Source organism: Phalacrocorax carbo, chromosome 2 (assembly GCF_963921805.1).
Source record: "Phalacrocorax carbo chromosome 2, bPhaCar2.1, whole genome shotgun sequence".
Classification (NCBI taxonomy): Eukaryota; Metazoa; Chordata; class Aves; order Suliformes; family Phalacrocoracidae; genus Phalacrocorax; species Phalacrocorax carbo.
In genome coordinates, this window is record NC_087514.1 from 158221811 (window position 1) to 158247007 (window position 25197).

At 37.9% G+C, this 25197-nt stretch overlaps 1 protein-coding gene across 3 annotated transcripts in view; it reads left to right on the forward strand.

The window, feature by feature from the left end:
* The window catches only part of LMBR1 (limb development membrane protein 1), a 76455-nt gene that overhangs the window by 3741 nt on the left and 47517 nt on the right, over positions 1 to 25197 (forward strand). For 2 of the 3 annotated variants that reach the window (XM_064445027.1, XM_064445026.1), the window contains exons 2-5: positions 12169 to 12241; positions 14594 to 14633; positions 17025 to 17164; positions 23478 to 23581. The exons of the other annotated variant lie outside the window; for it this stretch is intronic. In XM_064445027.1, coding sequence (XP_064301097.1) covers positions 12169 to 12241; positions 14594 to 14633; positions 17025 to 17164; positions 23478 to 23581 — 357 coding nt within the window. The remainder of the gene's footprint in view (positions 1 to 12168; positions 12242 to 14593; positions 14634 to 17024; positions 17165 to 23477; positions 23582 to 25197) is intronic. 3 annotated transcript variants of the gene reach the window in all.

The following is a 25197-nucleotide window of genomic DNA, read 5'->3' on the forward strand; positions in this document are numbered from 1 at the left end:
TTTTGTACACTTAATTAGTTTGCCTTTCTTGATCCTTTAGATTCCTCTTATAGTTTGCTGAGATCTTGCATGCCTGTGGCAGATATTTAAGCTTTTAGGGAACTGCTTTTCCCTTGGGTCCTATTACTATGTCTGTTTATACAAGATAAAGTGTTCCGTTTTCCACTAGTATTGTTGTGAAGTGTTTATTTTAAACACAAATTGAGTAAGTGCAATAGTTCAATCTCTCTGTGTTCCCCTGGGTTTACTTTTTAGAATAGTCTTACACTCCTTTTTTCCAGTTTGAGTCTTTTATTCTGCAATATTAGTTTGTATTTTTAAAATTTACATCTACTTCTTAATGTTGTTTTTCCGTTTACAAAATGTAGGATTTTGAGTGTGTAGAAATAAACATGCGCGCTTGGTTATGAGGTTTCCTTGGCAAAACAAATACACTGTGCTTGCATTTGTAGTGTGTGGGGAACTGCAGAAGAAAACAATTTGGGGACTATAGAATTATAATTTAGAAAGCTGAAGAGCAAATATAGTCTATCTAAAAATGACTTAATAATATTAAATATGCCATAAGTTCTAATGCAAAAGTGCTATTATAACTCTAATTGCTTCATGCAAGTCCAGGCAGATGTTGAAACTGGTGTAATATGTAGTTTTATGATTAATGTCAGATGCTTCCATTTGAATGGCTCAGTGTTTTCAGGGGTGTAGGCTTCAGATGCTGGATATTCAGAGAAGCAGTTTCTCTACTTAAAGTAATTCTCTCTAGAATAAGGCTTTTCTTTTTTTAAAATCCATACCACTTTTAAATATTAAGGGATGGTGGTTTTTTTTGTTACAGGTGATATGATGGTTATTTAGAGAGAGTGTGTGTGAATCTGAATCTAAAAATAACTTCCAGCAGTTTAGAAAGGCCTTTTTAGGTAGTTGCAACTGAACTGTGTCATGTTTTTGACTTTTTGTTTGCAACTTCACACTAATACCACTGACTTTTGTTTTTTTTTCTCAGATTTCTTTTTGTACCTTTTCTCCTTTTGTCCTGTTTTGGGGTAGAGAGGTGTTCAGGATTCTTCTGTACCCCTTAGTGCAGTTTGGTTACTGCTGGCGTTTGTCCCCTATAGGGCTGTAAAATGAGAAAGCTGATTTGAGCACTGTACTGGTAGTGAGCTCTTGTTCCTGACCAGTTCTGCTTCCTTAAATTTATGCCCCAGATAAAAATTGTGATTATCACAGCTACTTTTTTTTTTTTAAATGCCAGAAGTGGTGATACTCTGGTAGTGGGCCAGAAAGAAAATCTTCGTTAGAAGTGTGGGTGACTTTTAATAAGTTTTTGTTTGGATGTTTATGCAAGTTTTACTTTTACTGCATAAAATTGATGCCTTTCAATTTTTTTATCCATATGCTGAAAACTTGAGGAGCAATTTATATCTTAAATGGCTTCTTGTATCTCAAATAACTTTGCCTAGGTTTCTCAGTATTGCTTTTTTTTTAATGTTTTGGAAAAGAATTGTAACTGAATAAAGGAGTATCTGTGGTAGTGGCATGAGATAAAAGGCTGAAACACTGGTGCACATTTAATGTAGTTATATATATAAAATGTTGGCATCATTCTGTCATCTTAAAAATATACCTTTACTTGTAAATATGGGTGCTGTACTGAACTGTAAGAAGTAATTTTTGGCTTCTGGTCCTGAGGATCAGCACTGGTGGGTTCATCTGGAATCAATAGGCATCTCCAAATACTTGGCATAGACAAATGGATAGAGATGCTTATCTCCAACACAGGAACAACTTTGGAGAGTTCCACTTTCTCTGTTTACATAAAAAGCATGAGAGGCTGAAGTGTAAAAAGTTGCTATTAGTTACAGTTCAGAATAATTCCCTTTGAATACTACTGTGTTTCTTTGTGGCAGCAGTTGACCAAAAGGGCAACACACTTCATGGAAGGTACAGGCAAATCTGTTTAAGAAAAGCTAGATTAAGGTGTAAATTAGATTTGAGAAAATGTAATGGGAAGTGAAAGAACTGACAGCAAACAAAGTCCGTTACTGATTACAAGACCACAGAGAAGCATATCTATCTTGGGTTTTATTTGGGTAGCTGGTCATGTAGTAAATGGACTGGATAAAATCACAGGATATAACTGGGAGATTGTAGGGTTGTAATGAACATCTCAATTTGTGCTGGGATGTAGGGATGCTGAGTGTGATTGAATTGATAAGCCCAAGACCCTCTGGAAAGAAGTGTTTTCAGAGATGTTGAGGGTTGAAGGGTGGGTGAAGTGGAGAGCAGAGCAGCAGAGATGGTAGTATGGCAGAGCAGAGAGAGAATCCGAAGCACGTTGCCAGTAAAGTTGTGGTAAGCAAGTGAGAGCTCAGTTCTGATGACATAGATGGGAATTTGGGTTAAGGAAGACTGTAAAGAAAACATTTCATTCAATATAAACTTACTGCTTTTATTTTAAGGTTATGTAAGTGACTTATTTAAACTGCAGTGCTTTCTCCTTTCCTGTCTTTCACCCTCCCCTGTTTCATTTAGTATGCATCCTTATTTAGGAGGGCAGTGATAACTCTGAGGAAGTCTTAACTTCTCTGATACTGTACGCTCTCCCTGCCTTCCCACCTAGCTTGAAAACCACTGAAGCTTTCCTGTAAACATGTACTTCTCTCAAATGACTCTCAAATGACACTGACTTCTTGGTAACATTAATTTGAGGGAATTTACATAGCATATAACACAGGAACAAGAGAGACTTTGAAAGTAATGGTTGTACTCTGTTTTTATATATATAATAATTAACAGCCTTGGTTGTTGCATCACTCTAAAAGGTAGGCATTAGGTAGAGATGACCTGGAATAAGTTACTGCTGTCACCCCCTTATTAGTCATTCATGTGACCTGTGAAATTGCTTCATGCTTTCCGCAGCTTTGATCTGTTGCTCTTTGGGGCCAATTTACTCCCATGAGGATGGTGACAAAACTCATGTTGACGTTTCATCAGCTTGGTGTTGAATATGTAATGTAGTGTTGCTGAAGTGCTTCTCCCAAGGAAGTTTCTAGTTTGATTAACTGAATACATTAAGTTGTTTCTAACTACTATCAATGTGGTTCCAAGAAAGACCCCACTGCTTTGTGGTGTCTTAATATTTGAACGTGTTGATAATAATTTGGCTTTGATAATTTTTTTTAACTAGAAAGTGTTATTCTACAGAACTTTGTTTCGATTCCTCTATTTCCATATTATGTGTCCTCTCAACAGCAAGCAGTGTGAGTATAGGTGGCATTGAAGTCTGTACGGCTGAGTTTAATATACAGAGGATAGAAGCAGTATATGTGCATGTTTCTCCCCCACTTTGTCCCCCCTTACCTTCTTGACTTGTAGTGATGTGGCTTCCAATGTTAGGCTCCACAATGATCTTTGAAACGTGGTGCTTCACAGTTCTACTGTTGATTTTAAGTGCTTGTTTATGCCTTGAGTATCACACTTTTTCATTACCTGCTTGTACTTTCTATTTTTAACATATTTTGCTGATGGGAAGAATTGGTGCTGATGAGTTTGTATTGAATTTGCTAATAGCAACATGTCTAAAATATTTGCGGAGTTTAAGACTGTGATAACTTGTGTCCAGTAGAGAGTCTGCATAATTGGTGAGAATTATGAAAATATACAAGTGTTGCAGTTTTGGGAGTGGGGATGAAAAAAAAGTGCTTCTTAAAAATTCTACACTATGTATGTGTGAGAAGACAAGGAAGAGGATTTTTATGAGTTAGGAGGAGAAAATGAATTAGCTCTGTCTTCTAAGATAGTTATACATCTTGCCCTGGAAATTAGTATTAGCCAAAGAAGCTGTCTTAACACAAATCGTTTACCAAGTTTGTATTAATGAGACTTTTGAGTGTATTTTTTCAGAAGGGAATTTTTAATGGAATGACTCTGAAGTTTTACTATAACTGATTATTATAGCCTGGCTGTAAAATATTGAATAATACCTTAATTCAGTGGCAAAATGGGAGCATGATCTAGGCTGGTGCTATTGGCCTTAATTCTAGAGGGTGTTTTTAAATCTTGCACTAATGCGGGAAAATATTCTTGAATCCAATTTTAATGGCATTGCTGTAGCCCATACAGGTCAAAGAAGGATGACTCGCAGTCATTTTTTGAGCGGTTCTGAGTGTATTATTGGTTATAGGGTACAGTACCCTGAACAAAGGTATCTTGGGCCTATTACTAAGGGTTGTGGAGGAGTCAACATTTTTCCCCCCCACCCCCCCCCCTCTACCCAGCAGCATAAACACATTCCCATTAAATATGTAAAAGCTAACAAATTCATATATTGATTTGAATTCTGTCATTAACTTCACCAGTTAAAACTTCAAACTAACGTGAAGGTAGTTCTAAGTGAATGACATATGGAAGCTACCTTCTGAAGGGCTGTAGAGGCTGTTTTTTTTTTTCTATATTCAGCTGAGCAGTATTTCTAACGCACAGATTATGTTTCTGGATTTTTCATACCTTCTGTTAGATCCTGCATTTTTTCCTGAAATGAGCAAGTCTAGGCACCCAGCCTCTGAAACACTTGGGATTTCTTTATGACTTGGGAATCAACAAAAAAAGTGGGCCAACCTCTTGCACGTGTCTTAAACTGGGGAGGATTCCTGCAAGGAGACCATACCTGTCTGCATATCCCTCATGATCCCACTTTCATATGGGAAATCATAGGTGTGGAGGGCTGTAAAATTAATCTGTAGTCATAAGATGTATTTGACGTTTTCTCATAAGCTTGAATTTAGTGTGTCGTGCTAAGTGTATAAGGCTAGCTGGGTTAGAGTGAACTTAATCTAACCACACAGCGCAGAGTTTTTAAGAATAAATAGTTAATATGTCATTTTGAGGAAAAAAAAATGAGGTATCTAAAGCAGGTGAGGTTATGAATGCCAAGGTCAAACTCAGAGCAGAGCTAAAAATTTTAGTTTTCTTTAGTGTATGCAGTTTGTATAACTTGCTGTTGGCACATCCAAAACAGGTGGAACACCTTGTTTGCTTTTTAGATGTCAGTAGGATAATGGAGTTACTAGAAACAGACCAAGGATAGCTGCTTCTCCCCACCTGTATCTTCTTGCTGTTTATTCCTGCCATCCTTTCCACAAGTCAACAAAAGTAGTTGCCAAGTGGGACAGTAAGAGGAAGCTTTTTAGTTGCTCTGTGGCATTTTAATGCCCATTAAAATACATTAGCAGCATGAGAGCAGTGAGAGATGGGTGTACAATGCTATGTTTAGTTGTTTTCTATTATAGAAATTAAAACCCAGAAATACAACACTACTACTTTTCTGTAGGCAGTAATCACAGTCAAGCAAAACACTAGCAGTTCCATTTTCAGCTCTTAAACATGTTCTTAGTTATATTCTACATGGTGGTGTTAGCCAGGGTGGCTTCTGCCTTCTCTGTGTGGTTTTTTCTACTTAGGGAAAAGGACACATTCTGTAAAGTAACAGCAAGGAGTGGAGGTATTTTTCATTACTTCTGTAGCTTGTTTTTTGCATATCCTTTGCACAGAAATGGTGGCAGGTGTGACAGCAATTTTTTGTTTTATTGACACAGCCACTTTAAAATAAAAGTTATTTCCTTCCGTCCTTCCCTCCCTTATTCCTGAGTGTTTTGGAGCTTCTTGATCTTTCATTTCATACATAGCATAGTAAAATGCTGTTCACTTCTTGTCTGTGTTGGTCCTCCAGATTTACTCTCCCTGTTCTAAACGCTAGTAGCCAAATGGGAGGAAATGATCACTTGTCCACTTGAAAAGCATCAAAGTGGAAGTCTTGAACCTGTGCATCATGCTTGGAAGTGTGTTAAATCAAAGAATATTAGTAAGGCTGTGACTTCTTTCTGCAGAGGAGTTCTGTGGTAGTTCCTTACTGCTACAAGTTATTGTTCTGTAAGATGTCCAGCTTTTTCGTAGTGGGAGGACATCCCTGGCGCAGTCCTACAAGGACCTGTGCTTACGCTAATACTTTTAAACATAGTCATAAATGACCTGGAGGTGGGTATAAATTATGAAGTGACGAAGTTTCTGATGGTGCTAATTTATTCAGGATAGTAGAAAAGAAGGCTGACTGGACCCCAGCCTCCTGCTTAGAGGACAGTCAGCTGTGACCTCAGACTATGTTACTTAGGGCTTGAAAACCTCCAGGGGTGCAGATTGTACAACCTTGCTGGGCAACTGGTTTCACTGCCCGGCCCTTATTATGGAGGCGATTTCTCCTTATTCCCAGTCAGATCCTCCCACCATGCACCACTGTCAAGAGCCCACCTTCTTAATGACCTCCTCACAGGTACCGGCAACCTGCTGTCAGGTCCTCCTGAAGCCTTGCTGTCCTCAGGCTGAACAAACTGAGGTCCGTCAGCCTGTCTGTACCAGGCAAGTGTTCCAGCCTCGTGACCATCTTGGTGATTGATCTTCCTTGCTGCAGTAACCAGTGTCTTTCCTATATTGGAGGCTCCAAAGTGGACACAGCAACTACATGTGACCTGATGAATGCTGACTGAAGAGAGATAATTACTTCCATGATTATTGGCTTTGCTTCTGCTAATGTAGCCCAGGATGTTCTTGGGAGTGTTTTCTGCCAGGGCACACTGCTGACAGGAATTGAACAATTCTTGGATGACACAGCTGTATGTTTTTTTCCTAGTATAAACTACAGCTGTATTTCCTACACTACAGTTAGGAAGAATATCATGCTATATAAATAGAAGCCATTCATCTCTCTGTACACAAAAATGCAGCTTTTAATGCATACACACACGTGCAATTTCCAATTGTGAATGATGGTTGTATCCTTTGTGCTTTGGGGGGGAAAAAGGTCTTGTGCATTTAGAGCATATTCTTTCTGAGTATGAAAGTGTAGCTCTGGCATTTGCAACAGAAGATGCTTTACCAATCCAAGGCATGAATTTCAATGCCAAAGTTTCAAAGATCATTCATACAGTCAAATTAATGTCAGCTGATCTTTAGTAACTGTCAGTGGGCTAAGTACAATGGAATGTGAGTTAGTTCAGACCTTATTGCTTGTGTTTAATGCTGGACTCTTCAGTGCCAGCCCTTTAGACGCACATAGTTCTGAACTGAAATGCATGCTGTTTATCTCCTGCTTAATTCTCACAGGAGTGGAGAGCTGTCTGGTACAGATCCAGAAGTATGACTTGGATGATAGATCCAAAAGTATGACTCTACCGAAGAGTCAGATACAAGGTACCTAAGAATGTAGTGCTGTGCATCTCCAGAAGTAGCTTTTGTTGGCATGTGTGTAATCTAAGCAGGAGCATAAAGCACTTCCTTTCCCAAATGAAGATGAAGAACTCTAGGGGAGGACAGGTGTCTTTTGCTTGTCCTACCAGAGGTGGTATTTGGTCCTTGCAAAGAGTTGTGAATGAATTATATGCTTGAGGTTTGAAGGCTTCTTAGGGAGCCCCTGGATGTGGCATAGAATCCATGCATTTTCTTTTCAGGTACTGAGTGGTGTGGAGGGTGGAACACAAAAAGACATTAAAAACTCTTAAGAATGGCTTTGCTTGACTGTTTGGCTATAACCATATAAAATTTTCTGACTCCTCTTGATTTCCTTTATATTGTGATGCAGCTGGTCAAACATGGACTGAGTGTATTTCCCCTATAATGTGAGAATGTACCATAGTTGGGTTTAAAGTAGCTTCCCAGGAGCAGGCTAACTATGGCAACAAATCCACAACTACTTTGCTCCTCTGTAAAGTTTAAATGAATTTAAGGAAATATATGTTGAAGTTGGAAGTTATTATTTGTTGTGGTGGTGGCTTGTGTGGTGGGGTTGGTTTTCTTTTTTTTTCCTCCGTTGACCTTATCAGGGAATGTCAGAAATCCGTATTCATCAGTTGTACACTCTCCGCACAGTGTCTTCACTGTCTCCTCAAGTCAAACCTGGAAGAGCTTCATTTGAGCTCCAGTGAAAAACTCCTTGTAGAGAACTTGGGGTTATAAGGAATATAGTTTGGCCTAGATTTGCTGCATTTGCAGCATCCTTAACTTTTGTCAGCTCTTGTAGAGGTGGCTGATGGCCTAGAACACTGCTTTTTCACTGAAAACAGGGCTTGCAGTATCGTTTGGGTTTAACATTGTATTCCAATATTGGCTCCAGTACTGTCACAAGTAATAGTTTTCTGAAGGAAAGATGGAATTTAACAAATATAGGCTTTTCTTTCACTAAAGTTATCAATGTAGATTTATGTATGCTGGTTTTTTATTAATGCACTATTTCAGCATGACTACCTATGCATTTTAATAAGTGATTAGCTATGAAAACTGACAGATGATTTAGGGTACTATGAACATATGTATATGTGAATTTGCTCTCTTCTAAGGTTTGGGATTTTTTAAGAAAGTCAAATTAGGTGTTAAGAACTTTCTAAAGCCACATGACTGTTGGTAGAGTGCTTCCTTCGCATAATACAAGGGCTATATCCAGGAAATGTATTGAAAGGTGTTTCTTAAGGTATGGTCAGTGCACCTTAGCAGAAGAGCTGTAAAGTGAATAAGAAACTGGTTGTAGCGTACCTGACAATAAGTGTTGTGTATGGTGGGGCGGGGGAGGGACCCTGCTATTCAGTTTCCTCAGGTATCAGTATTAAGATAAATCTTGCTTGACTTCGATGAAAATGAAGTAAAACATTCTGTTGCTGGCACAAAACCAATTCTTTAGGAGACGTAGTCAATACAAAGGGGGGTTAGAAGATGGTGCAGAAAGGACTTGAATACCCCCAAATAATAGCTGTAGTATGAAATTAAGGTGTGTTTTTTTAAGGGGCGGGAAGATGTGATGAACTCAAACTCTAGAAACAAGTTTCTGCTGTAACTTGAGAGCTGCTCTGCTGGAAGGAATTGGGGAGGACAGTGTGGATGGATTCAGTGATTGGAGGATAATGTTAAGTTGCTAGTGTGATTCTCAGGTGAATGTGCTGAAGTATTTTCAGCTCAGAGGGGAAGGCTTAGTGCTGTTTATATATAGCCGTAAGACCTTACCTGGAGTACAGCGTACAAGCCCAGCCATTCGTAACTGAGAAACATGAACTGAAGCTAGGACAAATACAAACAAGGGCTGTATTTTTTTCTTTTTTTTTGGCACAAAACCATCCTGAAACAAACAGCAGTATGAGGAGTAAGAACGCAGGATTGCAGTGTGACAGGACAGTGGAGTATGTTCTTTGGCTATCGTGGGTAACACATTCCTTTTCCCCAACTTAACTGAGTTCCACTCTAAAAATAGTTAGGATGCTGGCTTTGCTGCTCCCTTTAGAAGGCTATTCAGAATGCATGGTGAGAAACACTTCAGGATCATAGGTTTCACTAAGTATAAATTGAAACTGAAGTGATATTTCTGAGTTTGCTTATTGACTTGTTTTGGTCAGTATGAAGAACTTTAGGATCATAACAAAAGAGTATTCATAAAGATTTCACTGATCATAATTTACTCAATTCTCACTGATGACTTTAAAATTATGTGTGTATTTTCAGTAATAAATTTATCAAATATTTACAAAATTGTTCTCAATGCTGACAGTAGAGTGGTAATTACACTAAGATACATAGTTACCCCTTGTTGCTGAGTGACAAAGTAACTGTCATCTAAAACTGGAAATACAGCATTTGACAGTTCATGTTAGTGGACAGGTTTCTCCTGCTGTGCCCTCAAAATACCTCAGTTATCTTAGTGGTACCTTACAAGTACAGACCCACAATTGCATTTTAACCTCTCTAACACAGATAGAATAAAGGTCATCTGTTTTATTTGAAGGTACAAACAAGATTGCTCTAATTTTTATTCTTGTTTTAAATAAAATTAAACAAAAAAGAGCTTAACTGTATTTTGCACAGGAGCAGTGTTATTTGGGTCTGATAGATTTCTTTTTTTAAAAAAAGAATTTTACTGACCCTGTATGTGTGATACCTAATTTTCAAAAGTGGATGCCTAAAATTAGAAGTCTCTATCTGTAGCCTTGGTCTAGTTTTCAGAGGAACTGGAAACCTAGAGAAGGATTCTTCTTTCAGCACTGGCACTGCATTTTCCAATACTGTCAGGACAAGCTGTGTCAGAGTGCTCTGAAAACCCAAGGCTGTTCTTAGTTTCTTTTGTTCTTCCTGATTCAAAAATATACCAGCATGTTTTTAGATTAAATCTTAAAATAATTCTATTAATAAAGAATTTTTTCAAGAAAAAATTAAGTTCTTTATTAAAACCCTTTCCTCTTTGAAGCATCCTCTGGAAAGTTAGAGTGGTGAAGTGAACTCTATTCAGAATAAATACTTGAATTCAGAGATCTAATTATGAAATCTAATTTTCAGCACCTGTATTTCAGATGTCACTGTGTGATGCCTGCGCAGGGAATGAGCTCAGTTGTCACTTTCAGACCTATGGCACTGTAATACTTCTGGGGGACATCCATAGGGCAGCCGCAAGCACCCGCATGTCATGCTCAGACACTTGGCTATGCTTTCGGGTGTTTTTTTGTCTAAAATGTCTGACTACACAAAAAGAAATAGCTCTCCCAGTTTATTAGTATTTCTTAAAGTTTGGCATTCCTGATTGAGTGATACATTTGTTTCCCCTCCGATTCTGCTGATTTGGATGTAATATGCTTATTTAGATGTAAATTTTTAAGGGATATCATCACTACCCTTGCTTTCACTTTTTCCTTTCACTTAGAGTAGCTTTTCTGCTCCTGATGTTTTTTTTTTTTTTTGAGACAGCGAGTTCTTAAAGGCAACAAATCTTTAAATGACTGATTAAAGAAATGCTTCACTGGGCAACAGCTGAACTAACTTTGCAATTTCAGAACACAAAGGAGATTAAAGCTCAGACTAAAGTAGAACAAATTAAGGGTGCCAATATTATCAACTGCAGATCCAGGCAGGGCCAATTAAACAAAACACCTTATATAGGTAATAGGGCAAACTCAATTAATAGTAAAAACTGTTAAAACAATTTTGCCTGATTCAGTTGGGTCACTGCTGTGTTAAGGCTTACTTGGTGGTCAGTAGTGCACAAGCAAAAGAATCTTAACAGTTGGGGCTACTTCAAGTACCTTCTCAGCCTGTGGTGTGTAGGTAATCTGTTTCCTGCAAGTTAATAAAAAGCAAAATGCGCTGTTCGCTGACTGCACAGGTACTTGTGAAGGCTAAGGGCCACAGCATCACAGAATGGCATGCTTTGTTCTTGTTTTGTTTCTGACTCATGTTTTTAATAGGTATCAACAACCAAGGTTAAGGAAGCAGTATTGAGCCACTGATACCTCATTCAGAAGTAAATAAAATGTTATGGTTTTTTTTTTCTTTTTTCTTTTTGTTTCCCACAAAAGCTTGGAGGGTTAAAACTGTCTTGCTGTTTGTTTCCTTTCCTCCAAGATTCCCAACATGTTTGTAGGTGTTTTGGTCTTGCCTTACTGTATAGAAATTCTAGTGCTAAATCTTAGAAACAACTTGATGCAAGTCATGCTGGGATCAAGGAACATCTGACCTAAATAAGCTGCCTACCTTACAAGGAGGGAAATTGTGCCCTTGGCTTCTGACTGTGAAGGAAATGTTGTGTTTGATTAGCTCACACTTGGACATCCACTGTAGGCAGATGAGTCTCTCCTGTGTGTATTGTTGCCTGGAATTTGCTTGATTTGAGGTGTGATGGAAATAGTAAGCAACTGCTTTCTTTCCATGTATGTTGATAGCTTACTCCAAAACAGATCTTTAAGAGCCCTTTGTATAAAATACAGTTACCTGTAGGTTACATGTGAAAGGGCTACAAAGTGTGATAACTTTTACAACTGAAGTAGATTCAAACTTTAAAAACCAAACCACCCTACCCACCCCTCCCCCAAACAAACAAAGAATCACATTGTGTAAATAAGGGTTTTTTCTGAATTTTAGAGTAAAACTTGCTGGCCAAATAATTGATTCAATGCCTGTTACTCTAATTAAACTTTTCTTATTGGTTTAACTGTCTATTAATAAGATATAAAACAGGACAGTTTGACGTTTACAAAGAATACACTTTTGATCTGAATTCAGTTTTAAATTGTTGATACTGGATTTCCTGTTTATTCTTATTATAATAGAGGCATTTCTTCACAACCTAATAAATGCAATATTTTTTTCCAGATCTGTTTTCTCCTATTTGCTGTTCTCTACATAGTTTCCTACTTCATAATCACAAGATACAAAAGGAAAGCAGGTAAGCATAGACTTTTTAATATATTAAAAATACTTTTTTTTCTTTCTCCACAAAGGAAGCAGAAGAACTAGATGTCTGATCAAAAGTGTTTCTCAGGCTGCTGGTCTGTGGCAGCCTGGACTGCTCTGATTGTATATGCTGCTGTGTTGTCCTCTCTCTGCACCCTTTGTCCCTGAGCCAGGAGTTTCCATCCCTTCCCTTGTGCCCCCTCTGGCACGTCTCAGACCTGCCAACGTGCCTTCTAATATCACTAAATAAGGGAAGGGAGTGCACTGAAGTGTCTCGGAAAAGGATCTGTGGGTGCTGTAGCTGGCACTCTGAGTGAGAGTGGGTGGCTGTCAGGGAGGTGCTGTGGATGGCCACAATCAGTTGTTCTGCTGTGGCTCTGTGGCAGCCTGAATTGTACCTGTTTTGAGAGGGAAGAAGGGGGAGAATTTCAAGTAGTCGCTTCTGCCTCCCTTGCCTTTAGCTCCTGCTGTTCTCCTTTCATGTCAGCTTTTCCAGAATAAGTATTTTCCGGCTGTGTTCTAGCACCAAAATCAAGTGCAAAGTTTTACCTGGTAAAATTAAAAGGTTGCTGGTAATATGGAAGGGAAGTAGTGGATTTCTTCTAAAAATTCTGCTTTGCTCAGGTACAGTTATTTTAGTGTTCTTAACCTGTTCATTATGGTCTCGGCACTGGAGTCTTATTTCTTTAGATAATCCTGTATTTTTTTCTTTTCGAAACATTGTCTGTCTGAAACTAGTCTGTAGGGACCCCTGTCATTCTTTTCTATATTTCTTCTAAAGACAAATAGCATAAAAACCTGTATAAAATGACAAAATCTTTGACTCTTAGCAGCTTATCTGGGACCTTGGTGCTTGGTAATAGTCACACTGGAGAAGAATTCTTATGCATCATGATCTTGGCACTTTGAACTTTGACGGAGACTGTTTATTGAGCTGTAGTGACCTCTGTTACGATAAAATTGCCTTTGTAGATAGATTCATGTTTAAAAAGTTAAACTCTTCAAGAAATTTAATACCTTTTTAAAAAAAGTGCACCTCTTTAAACATAGAGAATAGTTAAAGAAGTGAGTAAGAGGGTTGCTGTCTTCTGATCCTGATATGTATTTTGGATACCTTTTTGGCAGTTAATCTCATCAGCTAGTGAGAGGAACTGCTCTGCAGCTGTCCTGACTTTCTGAAAGCTTTGTGAGTATTTAGTTAGGCGAACTTTGTAGCCTGCTAGGGTCTTCCCGATAACGTTTGAACAGTCAGCACTTCTGGAATTCTTTCAGGACAAATTGTTTGCTTTTTCTACAACAGGCTCTGTAGCCAAAATGATTCATAAGAGACCTTGACTGAGTGTCTCAGAACACCATGAGATTCCCATCACAAAACCAGAAACAATAACCCAATGTACTTTCACAGAAGAATTTCAAAATAGCATGATGTTAGTGGCTACATGTTTATTTCAAGTGTGTGCGTGACTGAAGAACTTGAAACACCTGGCTTTATTTATTCTTAGATTTTAGAATAAATTTAAACTGTCTCATGGAAAACCTGGGAGACTTAAGAAAGCTGACTCGAAAATTATTTCACGTGCAGAAATGCATACGTTTGTGTACAGACATGCATAGAGAAGAATATAAAGAATAAATGAAGGATATATTAGTGATTGACCTCTGAGTTAAATGTTGGTAATACTTCAAGAAGTTGGAATATTAATTGAGGAATAAGTGAACAAAATGGTCTAAAATGTGAAATACCAGAAGAGAAGCCATGGTGTCTTAAATCCAAAACAAACAGCAAGAACAACAACTACTCTTCTTCCCTGTTACCTAAATCGCCGGGGAGGGGCAGGGATGAGTAAGGGGAAGCAACTATGTGGTCACCACTGATGTTCTAAGTATGCTTTCTTGTTTTAAAAATACATGAATACTGAAAATAAAAAATCTGTTTAGGGATTTATAGCAGTATTTAGTATGGACCCTAAGACTTTCCTGTAGCTTGCCTGCTCTCTGTAGTTTCAGAGTTGCTCAAAGGGACAGTTCTTAGCAGCAGCCATGGTAGTAGTAGTCTGAAAGCTTGATTGCTATAGAGCCCTCTGGAACATGTTTCCTAGAAGTTTTGATCTGCTTATTTAAATAAAGCTAAATAACTTACTAGTTCTATTGATTGAAAAGAGTTTAAGACTAGCAAAAATTTTTCATTTTTGATAGGAATGTTCTTAAAATATTGATGCTAATAAATTCTTCTAGTAATTATAAATTTTAATTGTAATTTAAAAATTTTCCTATGTTATATACATTTCAGCCTGAGGAGAGATGACAAAGTATTGAATATAACCTGCTGTAATTTAATTTTCAGATGAGCAAGAGGATGAAGATGCCATCGTTAACAGAATATCGTATGTATAGCTCTCTTGCAGAACTTCTTTCTGAATATTTTGTTATAAGAATCTTGTATGCTTCCAAATATAGAACAGATCATTTTAAATGTGACAGCAAACAGATTGCTAGAGGGCAGAGGAAAAAGATTTGATTGAGTGGCATCTTGTATTATGAAAGGCATGACAAGAGGCAAGGCAGTTTGGGCTAGGGTTTTTTTGACCTGTGGTTTTCCCAGTAGGCATGGAGCTGGCCAGAATGTTGCACAAGGACCTGGTGCAAGAGTTGGAATTCAGTGCAAGACCTGCACCTAAGTTTAGGTCTCTAAAATGTAGGTGTTTATAAGGGAGGTAGGTGCTTAAGTGCCCACTGCAGTAGACGGAAGCCCTGTTGAGGGAGGCAATGGATCCTAGAAAGGGCATTAATTCACCCTGAAGTAGACATCTGCATTTGATCATCTTAAAGAATAACAAACGAAAGACAAACACTTGCTAGACCTGCTGGTCTGCCAGCAACTCTCTCCTGTTTCTGTTCCTTTGTAAAGCTAGATATTAATCTCTTCTATTTAAATACATCTGAAGATTTACAGAATATCTGTGTGCTGTGGCTGCCCTCTCCGTTCTGTGACTTCCTGAACTATGTGGACTTGCTACTTGCTTATTACAATGTTCTTAGCTCTTCCATGGTGGTACTGTCATCCTCTTGGAAGGAGAGCACATTGAGTCTTTCATTGATTCGTCTTGTACCCTGGGAGAGCGCTGAGTACATTGTAAGTACTTTTAGTTGTGCATTTGTGGCAAGGTTGAAAGAAGTACAAAGGTGCTGTAACTCTTAGGTGAGCTTCTCCCAGTAGTGTCTGATACAAATATTTTTTATGAATTTGAAATGCTTATTTGCCACAAGGTCTACTTCAGATCTAGAGAGAGAAAAATACATACTTTTAAATGCTATGAAACTTTTTCCTCTCAAGTAGAGGAGCGTCTCTCCTGTGCTTTTAAGACTACAGCGAAAGTATTTCTAACAATGAAGGCTCAACTAGATTGAATTATTTTCATAGCAGCTGCAGTCTTAGCCTGGTTCTGAATTTTTCAACATTCAAAAAGTAAAATTTGCCTTGTTAACTGTTATTCACCTGCATCTATTTTCAAGTTTAGCTCTAAAATACAACAAATATAAATTGTAAATACTGTGTTCTTCATGTGAAAAGTGTAAGGCAAAATTAGCACTTCCATCAGAGTAATAGCCTTTCGTTAATAGTGTTGTTATAAATATAAAATGCTTCTTGTTCTTTCAGCCTAAGCTTTCTTCTTCCTTAAGTGTGCATCTTATTTTCCAAAAAGCAATAACTGTCAAACATATGCAGATTGATTTTTTTTTTTTTTTTTTTCTTTGCATAGCGTAATTGTCAGGACTTAAGTGGTGGGTGGGGGCAGAAAAAGCCAGACTGCTGTAGCACTTTGAAAGGCTCTAGTGTGTTAGGTTTCACAATTCTGGCTTAGAATACTTAAAGATCCGTAAATAAAAGAAAAAAATGCCTCAGAAACAAATACTCAGAAACCCTGACTTTAAGTATTGTGTGAATGATGAATTGATTTGTAGACTGTTAAGGAGAAGTAAGATCTCTAAGCAATTTACTGACATTCCTGTTGTAGGAATTGTTTATCTTTTTTGTCATGGGATTTTGACTATTATTTCTATTTTCATTCTAGCATTGGGTTGGTTCTCTAAGAATGTTTTTGTTGTTCTTATTCTTGTTTTAAGAACACAGTTCTTTTTAATGCCACAGGATGGCATTTGATGTAAGTTGTATTTGGCATCTGAAAAGAATAAGCTTAAATATTTTAATTCTGACAATTTCTCTGTATTGACTTTACAACTATCAGAAAACCCCAAGCTATGAGATGGTACTTGAATAACTACTTTGTTAAAGAAAAACAATATTTTTTCAGTTTAGTGTTAAAATATTTGTTTATGTATAATTATACTCACTTTTTAGACATTAAAAAGCTACTCTTCTTTTAAAATTTGTCGTAAGAATAGAGAAATAGAAATTACTTTCATTCTGAGTGTGTATGTAGGAAATGAAAACTAAATTAGACTTAAGAATAGGTATTCCATGAACTCCAATAATGTATCCTGTATATGACATTGGAATTGGATGCATGCAAGTCCCAAGAGAATAATTGTGGTAGTTGGTAAAACCTAATTATTTTTCCCGGATTCTGTAAAGTACTTGGTATTTGAAATTATCTTTTTGGAAGTGAATTACTGTGGAAAACAGTTTCTCCTGCCCCTTTACAATGTAAGAATGCGTTGACTTCAGGCACTGATTAATAGGTAGGCTAACTACTTTTTTTTCCCCTGTTCAGAGCATGTTGGTGGTAACAGTGGTACGTTTCTTTAAATTTCAGGCTGTTCTTGAGCACCTTCACTCTAGCAGTTTCAGCTGGTGCAGTCCTGCTTCTACCTTTCTCAATAATCAGCAATGAGATCCTGCTTTCTTTTCCACAAAACTACTATATTCAGTGGTTAAATGGCTCACTAATTCATGGTTAGTACTCAGCATAATATAATTAAAATGGATGTCTTAATTATGTGCACAGATATGTTCTTATTTTCAAACTAATAACTCAATTTTCATTTAAGATGCTAATCAAATTGTTAATATGTTATTGGCTAGTAGTTGTTTCTGCTGTGCGATACATCACAAAAGTCTGTCTTAACTGTTCTGTTGGGTTTTTTAAATAATTATGCAGACTTGATGGAATTAAACCAAATTCATGGCTTTGAATATTAATGTAGAATAATGTAGAATACTAGAAGCTAACTTGAAAACTCACTGTTCAAACTTCTTCCTCATGCGGTAATGCAAGATTCATAAGCCTATCTGTTTATGATGGTACATCTAAACTTATTCTCAAAATTGAATTGTTTTAAGAAGCTTGCTAGCTACGAGCAGTTGGGATTAGGTAGTTCAACTGTTAGTAATTTATTTGTAAACAAGGAGAATTATAGAATATAAATTTATTGAGTGCGGTAAAGAGGCACAACAAAAGTGAACTATTTCAAGGAAAACAAGATGTAAGAAAAGGATGTTGCTTGTACTTACAGCAATGATGCATTGATGTCTGACAGAATCACTTTTGCATCCTTTCCAATGTTAATGTGCTTACGACCATGACATACTAATATTTGAAAATAATTTGGACACTTCTTTGTCTCTTAGGGAAATAACTGGTGCAAACAAGGCATTCTGTAGTAGATTTGTCTGGAGAAAGAAGATAGTACCTTTGCTATGTGAAACTATTTAATCTAGAACAAATAATTTACAAGTTAACTGTGCTGTCCTTTTTCTGCTCTTGTGAAGAGGTAGTAACGGGGCTTTGGAAGATTTTTCTCTGAAAAATGGATTATTTTTGCTAAATGTCTAATAATACAGCAAATTCATTAATTTCAGATCCAAATTTTTTTTTACAACAGATTAAATGTGAATAGGTGAAGACAGGAAATAATGCATGTTGTCTGTTACATTTCTGAAACTAGATGAGTATATTTTGTTACCTGGACGGTAAAATGATTTTTTTAAACTCTTGAATAAAGAGGAAAGCTGACTGTAGGTGTGGTGGTCAATGACCCTGATGGTGGTAACAGAGTAGTTTAAGACCTGAGAAAAGTGAGGAAGGAAAATAGTAAAATTAAAGACATTAGATTTTAAGAGTGTAGACTTTGTCCTCTTCAGGAAATGTGTACGTGGGACCTAACCAGAGAATGCCCTGAAGGCAAAGGAAGCTGGGAGAGATGCTTGCTTTCAAGGATAACCTTCAAGCATTTTAATGTGAACCTCCGTGTGCAAGAAAATGAGCAGGTATCATAGGAGGTCAGCTTGGCTTAATGGGGAACTCCTGAGCTCAAAACAAAAAAGGAGGTGTACAGAAGGTAGAAGCAGGGGTGCGCTGCCCAGGAGGGGTGCACCTAAGTTAATATCCTGGTGTGAAATTAGGAAAGCCAGGGCACAGCTGGATTTGCAGCTGGTTTGTATAGAGCCAACTGCTGCTCTGAGGCATGCAGTGAGAGGCAACAAGCAATGTTTGCAGGAGATAAAGCAACAATTCTTCACAGGCATGGCTGAACACTGGAAAAGGTTGTCCAGAGAGACTGGGAGTTCTAAACTTTTGGAAGTTTTCCAGAACTCAGCTGGCTAAAGCCCTGAGCGACCTGATTGCACCTGCAGTTTAGATGTTTCAAGCAGCAGATCAGACTACATGACTTCAGAGATTTTTTCTAGTTGAGTTATTCTGTGATCTGTTTTGTCACACATCATGGGGGATTGCTAATTTGGTATGTCTTCTACTTGGAAGAAAAAAAACCTCAGCTAATTCTCATTTTTCACATGGATTTAGCTGCTCAGATTTATATTCTTTACTCCTGAACATGAAAAAAATATATTTAATGGAAAATAATTCCTTCTGTGTCTGAACTAACTTTGGAAAAACTAAAATAAAATGTTTCAGAGTGAGAAAATTATGTAATAACCAATTCAGAAATTTTTACTCTGTCAGAGTTGTTACACTATTTGAGAAAACTTGGGTTAATTAGAAATCTGCTGGAACAGTAGCTGTCACATAGAAAGGCCTTTGAATTTTCCAGTGACCATCGTCTTCTGATTTTAATGTGATAGTCTTTTGAAAGTCCCACTTTATGCATGCACAATATAATTTGTATTTCATAAGTCCAATAGTAATAGCTAGCAAGAAAGTAAGTTCAGTGTCTTGGTTATTTCCAAGTTTGACTGTGCATTGCAAAGCTTACGCTAGGGGTAGACATGACAGAACTAAACCAAGATTTACCACAGTTGGTGTGAAGACTTCAGAAACATTTTGGATCAGACCATGGGCTTCTGTTACTGCAACTTGACAAAAATCAGCGTACTTTTATTTCAAAACGTTGCCTTGGGGACGGGCTCCCTCTGGTGGTGTTCACTAGGTTTGCACAGTAGCATTACACTGTAAAAACCTATTCCATGTAGTGGCATACCTTTATGAGGTTAGTTGTGAAATACCTGTAGAAGTTTTGAGAGCTGATAGTGCTGTCAGAAGCACTCAAGATCAGAAAATGTTCATATTTCCATAACACTCTGTCTGGCATAGCCCTCGTGTATGGTTTGCTTACTGCTTTGCAAATGTTATCAAATGGGGAAAATTGTATTCCTTTAACACACTTTGGTTTTGCTAGATTTATTAGTTACAGATATAGTCTGAGGTACTTGGATGCAACATTAAAGGTTTTTGTACTGTAGGCTGTTGCATTAGTTGTGGCAGATGGAAGAACAGAAAACATGTGCCTCTGATTTTTGAAACTAGGCAGAAAGCCCATACCTGCATCCAGTATAAACACTCTTACCTAATGCGTGTTGAACTAAACCCAGAAATAGTTCTGACAGCTGGATGGTCACTTGTGCTGTTGTTGGGTACAACCACCAGGTGGGGGTACAACGTAATGAAACTACCATGAATAAGAAAGATGAAAAATTGCTCAGGGTCTAATCTGTTTGCCAAAGACTGAGAGATTTTTAATTTTTATGTTTTATTAACTTGTTTTATGGGGGATATTCTTAGGTGGCTATAAATGCAAAAAAAAAAAAAAACAACCACCAGTAGACTGTTAAAGCTTTTACATATGTTGATATCTGCAAGTCTCTCTCATGCAGTTTTGTGAGGCAGTCAGTGTAGTAGGAAATGTTCTGAGTCTATTTTAATTTGATTTCTGAACTATTAGATCAGGATAAGAAATACAGTAGGGGAAGAAGGCCCTGTATGCTCCTTACTTTGAGGAAAGTGTATATGTAGGTCAGCAGCAGTATGGCACTGTCCTTAGCTCTCATAGCTTTACACGCATATTGTAGCTCTGTAGTTCAATATTCTGTGAATGTGGTTCCTATCAGCTGCTAATGTGTAAACCTTTGGGTTTTAATATCTTAAAATTATCACCCGATATGTGCACCACTTTCCCCTCCTTTAAAATGCTCTGTACATACTATGTAGCTCCTAAGCACTGTTTCACATTGTAGATATACATGTAACAGAGCTGCTGAAATTAGGACAACCAGATATTCAGCTTTGCATCAGGTAACTGACCCCCACCCCAATGTAGTAGTATTTCTACTCTAACCCGGTTGTCTTCGTTTTCTAAAAAAAGAATAAAAAAAAGTACACAGACTGCTTGAGTTAATGCACCTCTAGTAAGGGCTGTTAATGACATTCTTGCTGACATTACTATGTGTAAATGTTCCTTGAATGGTAACAGGAGCTTCTTGGCTAAGCAAATTCAAAAGGAAAAATCCCCGTCTTTGTTAACTGGAGTTTAGCCACCTTTAGGCAGTCTGTTTTCTTTAGTAATTGAGTATTATATTTCACGCATCTTTTGGAATTTTCTTGGTTTGTTTTTCTGTAGCTTATTTGGCGAAGCTTGGTGCTTGTTGTCCTGTTGCTATCAGTTGCTGAATAAGTAGATATCTTGGCCCACTGCCTCCTTCCTCCCACCCTGTTTTTACTTCTCTTCAAAATTTGATTTAATTTAAAGAAAAAAGGAAGAATATACGATGAAAGCCCTTTTTGTTTTTTAAGGGTGTGTAGGTGAAGATAACTGCTAATTATCTTACATTTGGAACTAAACACAGGAATTTCTCGCAGTAATGAGTTTCCCAGATATGCAGTAAATGTCTCTTTCCTTCCCTATTCTTTCCAAAATGGAAATTTCAAAGAAAAAAATTAACAAGCTGCATATGAGAAAGAAATAAACAAAGCTGTTGGTTCAAATTTTCTTATCATGGGGGATGTTCTTTTTTTGGGACTTCAGCTGATATAATATAGTCCTGCAGAATTGTGGAAATGTATGTGTTTTGGGGAGGGTGAGGGACTAAGCCTGTTCTCAACTACAAAATTAAAGCTGTGTTTTCAGGATGCAGAACATGTGACACTAGTTAAACCTGTTAGCCACCCTAGTACTAAATTGCAGGTAAGCTCCTGCGTTTATAAAGAAGACACGCCACATCCTGCGCAACTTTTGATAGGATGATGTTGGGTTCATGTTTATGCACCAGAAACTGGCTGTTCAGAAAGTGTTCTGCTTAGAAAATCTTAATAGAGCAGATAACTGATCTCCATTAAGGGTATCACTTCAGGTTGTTTTCTAAACCTTTTCCCTTCCTGCAGATGTCACATGTGTCTTACAGATGTTCTAATTTTAGTTAGTTGTTGATTTTTCACCTAGATCACAGAATGGTTGAGGTGGGAAGGGACCTCTGGAAATCATCTAGTCTGACCCCCCGGCTCAAAGCGGGGTCAGTTAGAGAAGGCTGTGCAAGGCAGTGCCCGGTCAGGTTTTGAATATGTCAAGGGATGGAGATTACAAAAACTCTCTGGGCAGCCTGTTGCATTGTTTGACTGCACTGGCAGTGGGAAGAGCTCTTTCTTGCATTTAAGTCAGTTTTGGTTGTTTTTTTGTTTGGTTTTTGTTTGTTTGTGCTCATTGCCTCTTCCTCATTCACTGGATACCACTGTGAAGAGTCTGACACTTCTCCTTTCCCCTTCCCCCATCAGATATTTATATACATTGATAAAGTGCTCTCTTCCAAGGCCAAACAGTTCCAGCTTTCATAGCCTCTGCTGTGTGACAGATGCTGCAGTCCATGAATCATCTTTGTGGTCCTTTGCTGGACTTGTTCCAGCATGGCCATGTCTGTCTTGTATGGAGGGGCCCACAACTGGATGCAGTGCTCCCAATGTGTGCCACCAGTTCTGAGCAGAGAGGAAGGATCACTTCCCTCAACCTACTGGCAACACTTCTAGTGCAGCCCAGGATGCTGTTGGCCTTCTTTGTTGCAGGGGCACAGTGCTGGCTGTGTTCAGCTTGGAGTCCAACAGAATCTCTAAGGCCTTCCCTATGAAGCTGCTTTTGGAACAGCTGGTCCCCAGTGTGTGCTCTGCCCGCTTGCCCAGCCTGTTGAGGTTCATCTGAATGGCAGGCTGCTGCTCCTCCCTGTTCCGATTATCAGCAAACTTGCTGACAATGCACTCTCTCCCATCATCCAGGTCATTAATGAAGATGTAAAACCCAATATTGACCCCCTGGGATACACCCCTGGTGACTGGCTTCCAGCCTCACTTTGCACTGCTGGTCACAACCCTTTGAGCCTGGAAGCTCAGCCAATTTTCAGTGTACCTCAGAGTCCACTTACCTAGCCCATACTTAATTAATTAGTCTGAGGAGGTTATGGGAGATGATGTTGAAAGCCTTACTAAAGTTGAGATAAACAACATCAACCGCTCTCTTGCCCACTGATCCTGTCATCTCATCGTGGAAGGCTGCTGTTGCTGTAACCATGGTGTCGTCTTCTAATTTGGAGGTGATGATGGCATTTGTGTATTGCTGATGTTAAAATCTGCGATTTGTCTAATTTTCTCTTAAGGAAAAAATATGGGAGGAAGTGAGTACACAGAACTGAATTTTGTGAGATTCACTGATGGTAGTAAAATACTTCTATCCTGAAAATTTCTAAACAGCTATCTAAAGAGCCTTAAGTGTGGATATTGTGAAAATAGTTCACCTAAGTTTGCAGTCTGTCTTCCAAGATTTCAGACAGCTGCTGTTAAGCTGGTATCCAGTCTTTATTTGAAGATCGTTACACAGAGAGATGTGGGTATTTTTCAGCAATGACCTGTAAAGAACTATGTATCCATAAAAACCTGGCTTCTGTTAGCTCTTGTTTGTATACTACATTGTTACATCTAATGGAGGAAAACATAACATCTTTAACTTTTAAAGCTGAGAAACTTATAATGCAAACTTTTTCTTGTCTGTTGCAGGTTTATGGAATCTTGCTTCTCTTTTTTCAAATTTATGTTTGTTTGTGTTGATGCCCTTTGCCTTTTTCTTCCTGGAGTCGGAAGGATTTGCTGGCTTAAAAAAGGTAGGAAAATAATGTTAAATACAGGGTAATTACCATATATATTCCATTTTGAGCCCTTCTTTCTGCTGAAACTGAAATTACAAATTTAGGAGGATTTTGCACTGGGATGTGTATGCTTATGTGAATGTTTATGTATGGATGTGCGCTCTTGCACAAGCAGGTGAAGCGAGAGTACGGTGTGGCTGTGAGTAAGCTTAAGGAGGGGAAAAAAGTTCTTGAAAAGCCATGTATACTGAGATCAAGAAAATTAGTTGTCTTTTTTGTTTTAATAATGAAATGTTTTAATTGAGATTGTATTTTTTTGAAAATTACTTTGTTGGGATGCTAAAAGAGGAGCAGGTTCAATAAATACACTGGAAATAAAGTAACAAGGGAAAGAAGTACAGGCTTCTAACTAATGGGAAGGGTGATTAAATAACAGATGACGCAGAGAAAACAGGCTTGATATGTGAATTTTAAAGATTACAAACATCCTGAAAAAGGTTCAGGTGAGGTCAGTATTAACAGTAATATGTTAAGAAAACTGTCTTAAATGGGTAAAGAAAAACTAAAAAAATTCAATGTATTTGAATATATTCAAGTTGAGACGGCTGAATGTTTCAGTGAAGCATGGAATTTGACAAAGCAATTTCTGAACAATAAGGTAACTATTATATTAATATGTGAACTAGAGAAATATAATGAAAATACTATAATGGGAAGCAGAGCAAAAGGAATTTCAAATCATAAATATCAAATTAAACTGGAATGACTGTCTGGGGACCAATTGTAGCACGTTTTCATTAATCTTTATCATCCAAATGATTACACTTTTGTTTTAATGATACTACACTTGAGGGAATTCTACGCTCTTTGGATGACAGTTATTAGAAAGCAAAGGATCTTGAAAAGTGGTCTGAAATCAGGAAAATGAAATGCATTAGAGATGGATGCAAAAGACTATGAGTCATTGGCAGATCGCATGTAACATAAATCAGCAAAGGGATGGTTGTGGTGGGAAGGAAAACATAATTCCTGGTTGCGTTGACAGGAGCATGGCATGGAGGCAGTGAAGTTGCCAGTTTTTGTTCTTGGTGGAATTGGGGAAAATTCAACTGAAGTACTGCATCCAATCTGGGATTTTAGGGTTTGTATAGACACTTAAGAGAGAAAATAAGACACTTAAAGTACAGCATAAAGGAAAATTTTATTTCAGCAGGAATAATGTGAAGAAACAGATTTTTATTCTATAGCTGAAGCTACCATAGGCTGAGCATTATGGCTGTGTCAGAAAGGATGTGCGTGACCCAACCGAGATGGATTGTAAATACTGGTGTGGTGTAGCCTGCTCTGAGCTTGTTGATGCTAGAGCAGCATTATTTTGTATTGACTGAACTGTGGATATATCCACAGTTATTACTTCAGTTACAAGTTTGGATGACCAAGCTAATGAGTTCAACTTCAGTGGAGTCTGGTGATGGCCTAAGTATAGTCCATGCTACTCTGTTTAACTCCACTTATCCAGCTGGGCTAGAAAACACTCTGTCCTTCACTTCAGGTATCTACAGATCTGAAAACTTTCAGCAACTCAGTTTGTCAGTTCGGTTTTCAGGTGGAGGCCACCCCATTTTCCTTTT